This window comes from Gopherus evgoodei, chromosome 1, assembly GCF_007399415.2.
Source record: "Gopherus evgoodei ecotype Sinaloan lineage chromosome 1, rGopEvg1_v1.p, whole genome shotgun sequence".
In the NCBI taxonomy this organism is placed as follows: Eukaryota; Metazoa; Chordata; order Testudines; family Testudinidae; genus Gopherus; species Gopherus evgoodei.
This window is the reverse complement of record NC_044322.1, coordinates 320,737,115-320,752,018: the sequence shown is the minus strand read 5'-3', so window position 1 is coordinate 320,752,018 and position 14,904 is coordinate 320,737,115. Positions and strand designations below refer to the sequence as shown.

The 14,904-nt window shown below is 40.7% G+C and overlaps 1 protein-coding gene across 13 annotated transcripts in view; it reads left to right on the top strand.

Moving 5' to 3' along the window:
- Positions 1-14,904, top strand: part of ANKRD7 (ankyrin repeat domain 7) — a 200,836-nt gene that overhangs the window by 97,639 nt on the left and 88,293 nt on the right. For 10 of the 13 annotated variants that reach the window (XM_030549082.1, XM_030549080.1, XM_030549088.1 and 7 more), the window contains 4 exons: positions 1,091-1,249; positions 10,792-10,825; positions 11,080-11,221; positions 13,424-13,640. In XM_030549082.1, the coding sequence (XP_030404942.1) occupies positions 1,091-1,249; positions 10,792-10,825; positions 11,080-11,221; positions 13,424-13,640 (552 nt within the window). The remainder of the gene's footprint in view (positions 1-1,090; positions 1,250-10,791; positions 10,826-11,079; positions 11,222-13,423; positions 13,641-14,904) is intronic. The other 3 variants (XM_030549081.1, XM_030549079.1, XM_030549078.1) reach the window with 3 other exon arrangements.

The following is a 14,904-nucleotide window of genomic DNA, read 5'->3' as shown; positions in this document are numbered from 1 at the left end:
GGAGGAAAATTTGTGCTTAGACTGTTGGTGTGTCCTTCACTATTTGGTGGAATCAGTTTCAGGACTTTATCGTAGAAGACTGTCATAACATTTTTTCCCAGATCTGGACCTTAGCGTCCAAAATATGGGTGTTAGCATGAAAACCTCCAAGCTTAGTTACCAGCTTGGACCTGATAACGTTGCCACCAGCCAGGGATTTATACAGTGCCTAGCTCACTGTGGTCTCCCCAAAACCTTCCCTGGGGGACCCCTAGACTCAGATGCCTTGAGTCTCACAACAAAGGGAAATAACCGCCTCCCCTTGTTTCCTTGTTACTTCCTCCCAGGCTCCCCTTCCTGGACAACCCTAGGAGATTCCCTGCTTCCAGTCCTGGAAACACAAGTACCGAGAGGTCTAATCTCTCCCTTCACCCAGAGGGTATGCAAAGTCAGGCTAGTAAATCTAACACAAAGAGATTTCCCTCTCCCTTCGTCCCTTAGCTTTAACCAGTGAAAAAACTCAAACAGGTCTTAAAAATAAAGCTTTATATAAAAAGAAAGAAAAGGACATAAAAATGGTCTCTCTGTATTAAGGTGACAAATACAGGGTCATTTGCTTAAAAGAAAAAAAATGAATAAACAGCCTTATCCAAAAAGAATACAATTTAACACATTCCAGCAACTACACACATGTAAATACAAAAGAAAACAATATAAACCTATTGTCTTACTATTATTGTACTTACAACTTGGAAACAGAAGATTAGAAAGCTGGAGATAGAAAAAATCACTCTCAGAGCTGAGAGGGTCAGACCCAAGACAAAGACAAAGAACTCACACCCAAAACTTCCCTCCACCCAGATTTGAAAAATCCTGTTTTCTGATTGGTCCTCTGGTCAGGTGTTTTAGGTCACTGTTTGTTAACCCTTTTATAGGTGAAAGAGACATTAACCCTTAGCTATCTGTTTATGACAAAGACATTTTTCTTTTAAGTGCTTCAATGTTCCTGGGTATTGTCTTCTATGTTATTTTTTAATTTGTCTCTGTTACAAAGTATTTTATTTAAAGATACTTAAGTACTGGATTTTTTTTTCTTTATTCCTGATGAAAGTAGTAATTCTGCCTTGAATGTGAAGGATGTAAAGAAAAATGAAAACAAAAAGCGGATTTCAAAACAGAGAGGTAATCAGCAGATGAATTCTACCAATGGAAATCAATTCCAAGTACTGGATGATAGCACTTTGAGTGAAACATCTCAGGATGAAGGAAGGTACAGATATAACAATACTATATTTCTCATTTAAGACTATTAGAAATATAACTTATTTAAGGTAGAAATTAGCTTGAGAACTGACACTAAAAATAAGTACTACAGTAAAACTTCGGCGTTACGAACACCTTGGGAATGGAGGTGTTTCATAACTCTGAAATGTTCATCACTCAACAAAATGTTATGGTTGTTCTTCCAAAGGTTTATAACTGAACATTGACTGAATACAGCTTTGAAACTTTACTATGCAGTAGAAAAATGCTGGTTTTAACCATCTTAATTGAATTGAAACAAGCATAGAAACAGTTTCCTTACCTTGTCACATCTTTTTCTAAACTTCCCCCTTTTTTTGTAGTTTACATTTAACACAGTACTGTACAATATTTGATTTTTTTCCCTTTGATACTTGATTGCGTACTTCCATTTCTAAAAGAGGTGTCAATTCATAACTCTGATGTTCCTAACTCTGAGGTTCTATTTTAGAGAAACAAGTTGGGTGAGGTAATATCTTTTATTGGACCAACTTCTGTTGGTGAGAGAGAGATTTTTTTTCCCTTAGGTTTTGGAAAGATACTCACTGTCACAGCTAAGTACAAGGACAGATAGTTCAGCATAAGTCGTTAGCACATACTATAAGGCAGTGGTTCTTGAAGTCAATACAAACTAAAATTTCATACAGGCAATGACTTGTTTATTCAGCTCTATATACTATACACTGAAATTTAAGTACAATACTTATATTTCAGTCTATTTATTTTATAATTATATAGTAAAAATTGGAAAGTAAACAATTTTTCAGTAATAATGTGCTTAGTGTGCCTCATCCAGTGCACTAAATGCCCCAATAACTATGTGGGTGAAGCCGTACAATCACTATGCTCCCAAATAAACTCTCACAGGAAAATGATAAATGACAAAAACATTATATCACCTGTGGGTGAACACTTTTAACAAAGAGGTTAGCTAGAGAGTGATTGATCAGTCGTCATCCTCAAAGGAAACCTGCACAACATTTTCGACAGATGAGCCTGGCAGCTTAAATTCATAACTTTGCTAGACACTAAAAATTAATAAAGACACTGGACTCACGACTTACTACAACAATCTGTAACCCACTATCCCTGCTTTTTGTCCTATGATTATAGGGGTGTTAATAGGCCACTTCATCTTGAATGGTCCCTTAGCACATATTCTAATTCCTTATGCCAAATTATCTATTCATCCTTGTATTTAGCTGTGACACTCTGAGTATCTTTCCCAGACGTGAGGAAGAGCTCTGTAACTCAGAAGCTTCTCTCTCACCAACAGACGTTGGTCCAATAAAAGATATTACTTCACCCACCTTGTTTCTCTAATATCCTGGGACTGACACGGCTACTACACTGCATACTACTGTTTGTTTGTTCAAGTTTGTTGTTCAAGTATACAGACATTCAGAATAATTTAGTATTAGTGAGCTATCTAAAAAGTAAAGTAAATCTATTTATTCATGTCTGACTATCAGTGACATCATAGCAGAATTTTTGGTAGCCTTCATGATCTGTTGCTAACTTGAGCACTTAGCAGCTGACCTTCCAGTAGTCTGACATGCCCCATCCATCCATCTTGCTGGTTGTCCACTAGTACCATGACCATACACCATTCCTTCCATAATAATTTTCTCAAAAAGTGTGCAGTATGCCAGGAAATAAAGAGACAAATGAATTGAGAGCTTTCTCTCTCTTATCTATAAAAACTTTCCTCCCCTCCAGGTTCTTTTGCTTCCTTTTATTCAGAAATGTATAGCCCTCATTTTAGTACTGTTATGTTTCCCTTTTCCTCTTCTTTTAATGCTTAGGGCTTGTCTTCACTACAGGGTAAGTCGACCTAAGTTAAGCTACTCCAGCTACGTGAATAACGTAGCTGGAGTCAACGTAGCTTAGGTCGACTTACCGCAGTGTCTTCACTGTACTGCATCGATGGGAGATGCTCTCCCGTCAACTTACCTTAATTTTCTTGGGGAACTGGAGTACCGGGGTGGACCAGAGAGCTCTCTGCCGTCAATTTAGCGGGTATTCACCTGCTAAATTGATCCCCACTGCAAGGATGGGGGATACACCCCAGAGTATGGTGAGTAGACCGGGTATACTCCCACTGCAGCACATACATAGAACGGTTGATGCAACAATTTAATTGGTGGGTGAGGGGTTACACATGGAATTGTTGCTGCAGAAGGAATCTATGGGCAGTAAGATCGATCTCCCCACGGTGAAGATCAGCCCTTAGTATTTTTCTTTTAGGGAAAAAAGATAGGAGTATAGGAGGAAAAGCAAAATAAAAAAGGAAAGAAGACTTTGCTTCTGAACCCACCTAGCCTTCATTTTTGACACCTTCATGGAGGATTGGAGCATGGTTAGGGTACTACTTTTCCCCATTTAAAGAACTCCACATGGTGTTTGTGGATGTGGACATTAGCCTTTTTTGATAGCTGCAATGGAGATGAATTGATAATAAAGACTACCATTGTTAGAAAGGTATGCACTTGTATCTTCTAGCTCAGATATTTCTCATCCTTTTAGAGAGCAGGGATCAGCTTGCTACCTGCCTAAACTGTGTCAGGGAGATCTCAGGGACCAGCGCTGGTTCATGGACCAGTCATTGAGAAATACTGTCTAGCTTACAAGAAGGCTGGCTATTACTCACCATCAGGAGGTTCAGTGCCATTCTGATATTGGGATTGTCACTTTATCTGACTGCCAGATAACAATCTTGTTGTCTCCTCATTCCTTCATATAACAATATGAGTTGAGCTTCTCTGCATCCCAGTGCTCTCCCGTTGGGCCTGGGTCCTTCAAGTGTCACTGTTAAGTAAACTTTGGGTTCTGTTTCAACATTCAGTACATATCCTGAATGCATATTAGAAGAGGACAGAAGAAGGACTTAGAAGAAAAGAAAAGTTACTCACTGGCATTTGTTTGTGATAGTTGTTTGTTCTTTCTTATATCTTACCCATTTCCCTGCTGGGTTAGGGTGGTGCTGCTCTCCTGTTCTTCCTTTGCTCTCAACTTTGCTGTCTAACTGGTGAAAAGGGGAGACAGATTGGTACTTCCATAGATAAGTGACAGTATCTCACAAATATTTTTGCCTCTTTGCAGAGCGCCACATCAGAAGATCACTGATTTCCATTGTTTCATTGTGATATTACCTATTGCAATACAAGTATAAGAGGGTAGCTGTGGCAGTCTGTATCTACAAAAACAACAAGGAGTCCGGTGGCACCTTAAAGACTAACAGATTTATTTGGGCATAAGCTTTTGTGGGTAAAATTAACAGGGTGTCAAACTCATTCTTTGCTTTTTTTTTTTTTTTTTTGGTTGCCCTGTAATTCTCTTCAGTGACAAAGTTATTCTTTAGCTATGAGTAATACAATAGACACTTGTTTGCAGCAACACCTTGTAAGAGCAACTGCCTCTTATGAGCAACGTTTCCCCTGGGAACACTTTCCCACCTGTGTCCATTTGATAACAGGAACGTAGCCGTCGCATAAAGCAACACATGTAACATCATGATATCACATCCAGTGGCGGAGTTTGGGGGGCCATGTACGGGCATTGCCTCCCCAAACTGCATCTTTGCACTCCCCTTGCAATCCTGCTCCTTCAGTGAAGCTCCAGAGCACACATCCCTGTCCACTTGCCCTGCCTGACAGAGCCTGCATGGAGAACATGTGTGGGGGAGAGTTTGGGGAGAAGATCTGGAAGAGCGGGATTTTGAGGGGCAGGGAGCTGGGATTGACAGAGCATCAGATGCACATCTGGAATGTTTTCTCCCTTCTTCAGCGTCTGGCTTGGTGGGGTTGGGGGTCTGCTAGTTTGCCATGGAGACCCATGCACCCCCTCTTCCTCAGGCACTGAGCTGTTCCCTCCATCTCGGTTGCTGACAGTAGGGTTTGGGTATGCTGTTTTGCAGTGAGGGGTCAGGGCACTGACTTGTCTCCTTCTCTGCTGTCTCTGCTGTCCATGCTAGGAGTCACCTCCTCCTCCCCTCCCTCATTGGAGGCTGTACACAGTGCCCTCCCCAGCCATCCATCTCTTGCCAGGGTGGAGCACAAACCTCCCAATGGAAGCATCCTCAGCCTGGCCCTGGCAGCCAGGCTTGCTCAGCCATTTTGCCAGCTGGGGGCAGCCCCTGCCAAACACAGTGTTCCCTTGCCCAATTCCCCCCAAACTTGGGGTCCCCCCCACACATACACACACCCCAACTCCCACACACACAATGTGGCTGCCACATCTCTTCCAAAACCCTCTTAACTCTTCATATGCCTTTGGTCAAACACTCCCCATAACAGCAACCGCCACTTAGGAGCAGCATAGGGAAAGGGAAATAAGGACAATCCAGGGAATTACAGAAAAATCAGCTTAACTTCAGTACCCAGAAAGATAATGGAACAAATAATTAACCAATCAATTTGCAAACATCTAGAAGATAATAAGATGATAAGTAACAGTTCGCATGTCAGACCAACCTAAGAGCTTTGACAGGGTTACAAGTGTTGTGGCTTGGGCAAAGCAGTAGATGTGGTATATCTTGACTTTAGTAAGGCTTTTGATACTGTCTCGCATGACCTTCTCATAAACAAACTAGGGGACTACAACCTAAATGGAGCTACTGTAAAGTGGGTGCATAACTGGTTGGAAAATCATTCCCAGAGAGTAGTTATCAGTGGTTTACAGTCCACCTGGAAAGGCATATCAAATGGAGTACTGCAGGAAGCAGTTCTGGGTCTGGTTCTCGTCAATATATTCATCAATAATTTAGATAATGGCATAGAGAGTACACTTATAAAGTTTTCGGATGATACCAAGCTAGGAGGAGTTGCAAGTGCTTTGGAGGATAGGATTAAAATTCAAAAGGATCTGGACAAACTAGAGAAATGGCCTGAAGTAAATAGGGAAGGAACAATCTGTCACACACAAATAAAATGGGAAAGCATACTGCAGAAAGGGATCTGGGGATCAGAGTGGATCACAAGCTAAATATGAATCCACAGTGTAACACTGCTGCAAAAAAAAGCAGTTATCATTCTGGGATTTATTAGCAGGAATGTTGTAAGCAAGACACAAGAAGTAATTCTTCCACTCTACTGTGCACTGATTGGGAGTATTGTGTCTAGTCTGGGTGCCACATTTCAGGAAAGATATGGACAAATTGGAGAAAGTCCAGAGAAGAGCAACAAAAATGATTAAAGATCTAGAAAACATGACCTAGGAGGGAAGGTTGAAAAAATTGGGTTTATGTCATCTGGAGAAGAGAAGACTGAGAGGGGATATAACAGTTTTGAAGTACATAAAAGGTTATTACAAGCAGGAGGGAGAAAAAAATGTTGTCCTTAACCTCTTAGGGTAGGATAAGAAGCAATGGGCTTACATTGCAGCAAGGGAGGTTTAGGTTGGACATTAGAAAAAAATTCCTAACTGTCAGGGTAGTTAATCACTGGATTAAATTGCCCAGGGACGTTGTAGAATCTCCATTGTTAGAGATTTTTAAGAGCAGGTTAGACCAGCACCTGTCAGAGTTGCTCTAGATAATACTCAGCCCTGCCATGGGTTCAGGGGACTGGACTAGATGACCTCTCAAGGTACCTTCCAGTCCTATGATTCTATGATAGCAAAAGGGCATTGATATGTTGCTACTAATGAGTGTCTACTGTAGTACCAACGGAACTTAGAATTTGTTTTGTGAGGGACTTCGCAAAACAAATATTAATCTCTCTATCCAAAGAATTTGTAATCTAAAATTACAGTTCTCAGTGTTTTTCATAGTGTGGAATACATTTTAATACAGAAACTTCTCAGGATCCATCTGCTGTTCTACTTACAAATGTTTAGAGCATCTCTTCCTTTGTACAGATGCCTAACACACTGTGGTAATTGCAACAAATAAATGGCCATACTGCATGAGACCAATGATCCATCTTAGCCCAGTATCCTGTCTTCCGACAGTGGCCAGTGCCAGATGTTTCGGGGGAACGAGCAGAACAAAGCAATTATTGAGTGATCCCTCCCCTGTCATAAAGTCCCAGCTTCTGACAATCAAAAGTATAGAGACTCTCAGAGCATGGGGTTGCGTCCCTGACCATCTTGGCTAATAGTCATTAATAGATATATCTTCCATGAATTTATCAAATTCTTTTTTGAACCTATTTATACTTTTGGCCTTCACAGCATCCCCTGTCAATGAGTACCACAGTTTGACTATGTTGTGTGGAGAAATACTTCCTTTTGTTTGTTTTAAACTTGCTTTCCGTTAATTCATTGGGTGACTCCTGATTTGTGTGTTATGTGAAGGGGTAAATACACTTTCACTTTCTCCACACCATTCATGATTTTATATACCTCTATAATATCCCCCCTTAGTCATCTTTTTTCCAAGCTGAACAGTCCCAGTCTTCTTAATCTCTCCTCATATGGAAGCTGTTCAATCTCCCTAATCATTTTTGTTGCCCATTTCTCTACTTTTCGCATTTCTAATATATCTCTTTTGAGATGGGGCCACCAGAATCACATGCAGTGTTCAAGGTGTGGGTGTGGCATGGATTTATATAGTGGCTTTATGATATTTTCTGTCTTATTTATCCCTTTCCTAATGATTCCTAACATCATTAGCTTTTTTTAACTGCTGCTGCACTTTGAGCACATGTTTTCAGAGAACTATCCAATATGACTTCAAGATCTCGTTCTTGAGTGGTAGCAACTAATTTAGACCCCATCATTTTGTATGCATTCTTGGGATTAGGTTTCCCATGTGCATTCTTTTGCATTTATCAACACTGAATTTCATCTGTCATTTCTTGCCCAGTCACCCAATTTTGTGAGATCCCTTTGTAACTCTTCACAATCAGCTTTGGACTTAACTATCTTGAGTAAGTTAGTATCGTCTGCAAACTTTGCTACGTCACTGTTTACCTTTTTTCCATATCATTTATGGATGTGTTGAACAGAACAGGTCCAAGTACAGATCCTTGGGGGACCCTGCTATTCACCTCTCTCCATTGTGAAAACTGGCCATTTATTCCTACCCTTTGTTTCCTATCTTACTGATCTATGAGAGGACCATCCCTCTTACCTCATGACTGCTCACTTTGCTTAACTGCTTATGAAAAAAATATATTTAGGGAATTAGAATCTATTTTTGGCTGTCTGTATATTTTTAGAAATAAGGAAGAGCTAGCAGCGTGTAACAGACCACTAGCACATATTTCAGACTAGCAGTCACCCATGGACCACAGTTAGAGAACCTCTAATCTAAAATATAGAAATAACAAAATCATTGAGGGAAAGAACAGGATGAGGAGGGGAAGAACAGTTATATCAATAAGATCACATGGTGACTCAGTTCAGGTACATTTCTGAGTAATTAAAAATTAAGTTTATCACTACTTAAAAAAAAGTCATGTCAGAAACTTTAATTTTTAGTCTTTTAAGAAAATTAAACATTTTTTGTGTGTGTAATAGTCTGCAACATCCAAAGTTCATTGAAAAAATGTTCCTGTAGTTTCTTATTGAGACCATATTTACATTTTATGGCACACTATAAAGATTATGTTTCTGCATTTATGAAATATATTTGCAAGACTCATTTAGATTGGTTTTTTAGGTTGTCAACAGCTATAACTAAAATTAAACGTTGTTAGTGGAGAATGGGGAATCCAAAATAAGTGGCTTAAAATGATCTTGGACCATAAAAGGCTTTTTCCTTAATGCCAAAAGAAATGAAAGAACCAAAACCCCAAGTGTTACGAATGCAATGTGTGTTCAGCATCTATACAGAGAGCCATCCACTGCAGAGTGTAGTGAAGTGTACATGGTTCTGAGCAATGTGAGCAAGTGTCAGTGTCCAGGCCTAGATGTAAGAAAATAGTATTACTTTCTCAGCCAGCTGCTTAGTACCTCATGACTTACCATATTCTGGGCAATGTTCTTACCAGTCCACCCACTGCTCTCAGTTTATTCATCTTGTTGGACTGTGAGTAACAAAGCACTGTGTTAAGCAGCTCTGATGGTAACTCACCTGTGTACTCTGAGTCCTTGTCCACATCTCATGCAGGATTGACCGTAAAAGAATTCACATTTACTAAATAAATAAATCAATATTTTCAATATTTCAAATATTTTCAATCAATATTTCTGCAAACACTTGGAAGGTGGTAAGGTGATAGGGAATAGCCAGCATGGATTTGTAAAGAACAAATCGTGTCAAACTAATCTGATAACGTTCTTTGATAGGATAACGAGCCTTGTGGATAAGGGAGAAGCGGTGGATGTGATATACCTAGACTTTAGTAAGGCATTTGATACAGTTTCGCATGATATTCTTATAGATAAGCTAGGAAAGTACAATTTAGATGGGGCTACTATAAGGTGGGTGCATAACTGGCTGGATAACCGTACTCAGAGAGTAGTTGTTAATGGCTCCCAATCCTGCTGGAAAGGTATAACAAGTGGGGTTCCGCAGGGGTCTGTTTTGGGACCGGTTCTGTTCAATATCTTCATCAACGATTTAGATGTTGGCATAGAAAGTACGCTTATTAAGTTTGCGGACGATACCAAACTGGGAGGGATTGCAACTGCTCTGGAGGACAGGGTCAAAATTCAAAATGATCTGGACAAATTGGAGAAATGGTCTGAGGTAAACAGGATGAAGTTCAATAAAGATAAATGCAAAGTGCTCCACTTAGGAAGGAACAATCAGTTTCACACATACAGAATGGGAAGAGACTGTCTAGGAAGGAGTATGGCAGAAAGAGATCTAGGGGTCATAGTGGACCACAAGCTTAATATGAGTCAACAGTGTGATACTGTTGCAAAAAAAGCAAACATGATTCTGGGATGCATTAACAGGTGTGTTGTAAACAAGACACGAGAAGTCATTCTTCCGCTTTACTCTGCGCTGGTTAGGCCTCAACTGGAGTATTGTGTCCAGTTCTGGGCACCGCATTTCAAGAAAGATGTGGAGAAATTGGAGAGGGTCCAGAGAAGAGCAACAAGAATGATTAAAGGTCTTGAGAACATGACCTATGAAGGAAGGCTGAAGGAATTGGGTTTATTTAGTTTGGAAAAGAGAAGACTGAGAGGGGACCTGATATCAGTTTTCAGGTATCTAAAAGGGTGTCATCAGGAGGAGGGAGAAAACTTGTTCACCTTAGCCTCCAATGATAGAACAAGAAGCAATGGGCTTAAACTGCAGCAAGGGAGATTTAGGTTGGACATTAGGAAAAAGTTCCTAACTGTCAGGGTAGTTAAACACTGGAATAGATTGCCTAGGGAAGTTGTGGAATCTCCATCGCTGGAGATATTTAAGAGTAGGTTAGATAAATGTCTATTAGGGATGGTTTAGACAGTATTTGGTCCTGCCATGAGGGCAGGGGACTGGACTCGATGACCTCTCGAGGTCCCTTCCAGTCCTAGAGTCTATGAGTCTATGAGTCTATGAGAACAAACATACAATTTTACTTCTATCTTAACATCAGTTTTCCAATATCAAAATTTATTTTTGTTTTCTAGACCTGGAACCAAAACAGTAGATGAAAGGAACAAGGTACTGTAAAATAGCTTACTACACAAAAATATTGCTTTAAATGTTAAGCATTTATATAGCACTTTAAGCACTCATAAATGGGCATGGTGTTTCACCAGATATGTAAATCACTATCCCTTCTCTGACGAGTTTACAGTCTATCATGTTTGAGACCACAATGTGTGGGAAATAGTTGAATAAATGAGTATTGTTTTTGTTATAATGTATGGTAATTTACAATATTGCTTACTAATGAAATTATGTCTTGTATGTAGATTGGCAAACAGATGGATGTTGCAGATGATTTTGATGAATTAACACAGTCTTCTGATACAGCTACAGAGGACTTAGAGTTGCCTGCTTCAGCCTACAGAGATGCTATGTTGCTGATAGAACAGCTTAGTATGGATGGCAAAGGTAGAAGAGTTATGTTTCAATAGCAACTTAAGACAAGTGATTACAATTCATTACTGCTTTTCACCTGTGTGTCTTTGAATTCTTATTGTAAATTCAAGCACAAATTTTTAAATCCTAGGTATTTCTAGCTATCTGTTCCCAAACTTATTGTCTCCTTTGATCATAAAGGAGGATACATTCCCTGAGAGCCCTGGCTGTCTGAAGCACTGATTCAGGGTAGTAAGTCAGGATAACCCTCATAGACTGGGTAAAAGAACCTATTCCACCTCTAAACGGTCTCTAAAAGCCCCAGAGCCAGAAACACAACAGGGGAAGGGAAAATCCCCAGCACAGGTATTAAGGGAGATAGCTGGCATAGGCCAGTTGCAGGTTTTTAATTGCGTGTAGATGTACTCTAAGAGGCTAACTCAGGCTCACCGGACTCAAGCTAAGGGGATTCTTAATTGCAGTTTAAACATTCGGGCTCAGGCTGCAACCTGAGCTCTGGGACCCTCCTACCTTGTCCCTAGAGTCTGGGCTCCAGCCCAAGCCTGAATGTCTACACCGCAGTTAAACTGCCTGTTATCACATGCTCTGCAAGCCTGAATCAGCTGCCATGGGCCAGCTACAGGGTTTTAATTGCAGTGGAGACATATCTACAAAGACGCCACAGAATCTCCTCCCCATTCTCTATATTTGCTGAGCTTTAGCTAGATATTTTCCTTTTCTCCCCATTATTTGTCTAGCTTCCACAAGCAGCAGACACTACAGAAGGGTCACCTATTAGTGTTGACACTTAAAGAGACAATGGTATCCAGTATTGCAGCAGCAGAGGGCTGCTTTATCTCATCCCCACAGCTGGGTATGTGGCCTCTGTAATACCTTTGTCAGAGGAAGTAGAGATCAAACTTAATATCTGTCTCCAGTTTGCACAGAAGTCATATAGCTTTACTGTATAGTTTTTATAGCAGTGGTTCTCAAACTTTTTTTCTGCGGACCGCTTGAAAATTGCTGAGGGTCTCGGCGGACCACTTAATGATCTTTCCAAATGTTGTTTATACCATTAGCTAACTATTGTAAAGCACTTTGGATAAAAGAGCTATATATAAAAAAGTAATAATATTTAACTTTTTTTGTTCTACAAATAAAAGCACACAACTCATATTTTAATATTAGTAGTCTTACCTTTCTAATGCGATGGATGTGCCCTCTCTCCCCCGCCACAGCAGCCCCTGAGCTGAGGCTGGGAAGGAGGGGAGGGCTCTCCCCTGCCACAGCAGCCACAGAGCTGAGGCTGGGAAGGAGGGCCATCTCTCCCCAGGAGCCACAGCCATGGAGCTGGGGAAAGTCACCTCTTTCTTGGCCGCCTCAGCTCTGCACGTCCCAAATTCCCCTCTTCTCACCCCACTGTCCCCTCCCACCTATCCCCTATTCCCCCCATGGCCACCACTTCATCTTACATGTGCATCTTCTCAGGGTCCAGGCACCTAATTAGTGGAGCCACGCCTGTGCAGCTCCACTAATCAGGTGGGTGGCCCTTCATTCTCTTGTGTGTGGCCACCAAGGCATGCACCTCAGAGGGAACTATCTGTGGACCACAGTTTAAGGACCTCTGCTCTACAGTATCTTTACTTAAAACAAGCAATGACCACTTAACATGCCACAAAATTTCCCTATCAAGTAATCGAGTATTACAAGGAGAGATTCACCCAGGCATAAAAGACAGTTAGGTGCCCTTTATGCCTTTGAAAATCTCCTTCTCACTGTAAAAGCATGCATTTTGTCGTATATAAAAGTTATTGAACTGGACTTAAATCATGCATTCACAGTCACTGGAGGTGTAAAATGTTTTATGTACACACATGCACACCGAGTATGTATGTGTATAATCTGGTTCGTACTTCGCATAATGAAATAAAAATGAAAATAAAATTTTAACATTGCACTTTTAATGTAAATGATAGTTTATATATTTTATATAAATTATACAGTGAACAGAAGTTTTTTTAGAAAGTATTTCTTCTTCATCAGGGGTGTAAATGAAATCTAAAAGCAAGTATTATGTAAGCATTTGTTATGTTTGTTATATTGAATAATACTGAAAGAGACATATACATTTGTTTCCAGATACAGTATAGAAAATGAAAGCAATCAGAAGTGCTTTTGATTTTTTGCAAATTGAAATGGGCACATATCTTTACATTATTGATTTTCTTCACAAAGCAGATTCTATTAGTCTCTTGAAAATTCAGAACTTACTTCATGGATATGAACGATTAATAGACCGTGAAAAGGGCCGCTATACACAGCTCTTGGGAAAAGTAAGAAAGCTGGAGAATGAAAAGAAAGAGCTACAAACAGTATTGGACGAGACCAGAGAATTAAAATCCATGCTGGATCACCAAAAAATGGAATGGGAAAGCGATGTCAGCAGTCTCAAGTATGGAATCTTAAATTCTAATAAGCATTTTACCAGGTTACTTTGTCCAAATGAAAATAACAAAAGGGATGCTGGAATTAAAGTCAATGAGACGATCAACATGCATTTCAGTGTTATGCACATTCTTAAATACTTTGCTAGATTGGACTAGTTCTCAGCATTTTACAGCCTCAAGCTCAAAATTGTTTGGTCAAAAACTTACTGTTTGGTAGTAGTTCTGTCTGGAAAGTCTACCAGATATTCTCCATGCAATATTTTGTTCAGCTAATTGTTGTAATGTGGAAAGGGAGGGATTGATTTCCTTGGGGCTGAAGCTGCCCTTTTGCCTCCCTCTGCTATCTCTTGCTCAGCTAAATCTCGCACCATACAGTTTCCCCCTTCTTGGCTGCCATGGTGAGACCTACCTCTGTAACCTCTGTCACACTAACCATAAACAATCCAGTGTACACCGTATATTAAAGAGACTGTGTGGTGATATGCTTCTGGTAGAGTTTCCCAGTAAGGTCTGTTCCAGGCTGTTGTTTTTCCAATCTTCAGAAACAAGTTGCTTATTTACAAAATTAGGACTTCCTAGACATTTTCTATATAGGACCATGAGTACACATAGTGCTTTACAGACAAATGTGACCAATCTCTGCCCCAAAGAATGACAGCAAACAAAAAGGAGATGGAGAGAGTATGGGAAAATGAGGGTTCTTTGAGTGGCTATGCTATTGCCACTTATGAGTATTGCACTGCCTAGTGGAGCCTAATAGTAGAACTTTCTCAAAGCAGTGTCTGTTAGTCCTCACACACCGTCTCCTAGCCTTCCCCTCAGTGTTTCCAAACGTTCTGAGGGTGAGCCTTTCTAAGGGGGCACAGGTGCCCCCTACCACCTCAGTTCCTTCCAGCCGCTGTGCCAGACAAAAATGAACCACTCCAGTCTGTTCAGGTCTGGGTTTTCTCCAGTTCTTACTGGAGCATTGCCCCCCCCCCCCCAAACTGAATATGTCACAGAGGCGATGTATGAGGCAAGCATCCAGATTTCTCCCTTTGCCCTGCTTCCTCCCTGTGAAGAAACTTTGGGGGGCAGGGGGTGGGCAGCGACACAAGGCACTCTGTGCCTGCCAGTCAGTTTGCTCATGTAGGTTGTATAAGGGAAGGACAGAGATCAGCTTCTGTTGATTCACTGCACAGTCCACGTGGGGAAACTGACCAGCAGGCACAGAGGCCTGGCATTGCTGCTTGTCCCCTCTCCCTCATCCCCCTAAGGGGGCACAGAGGA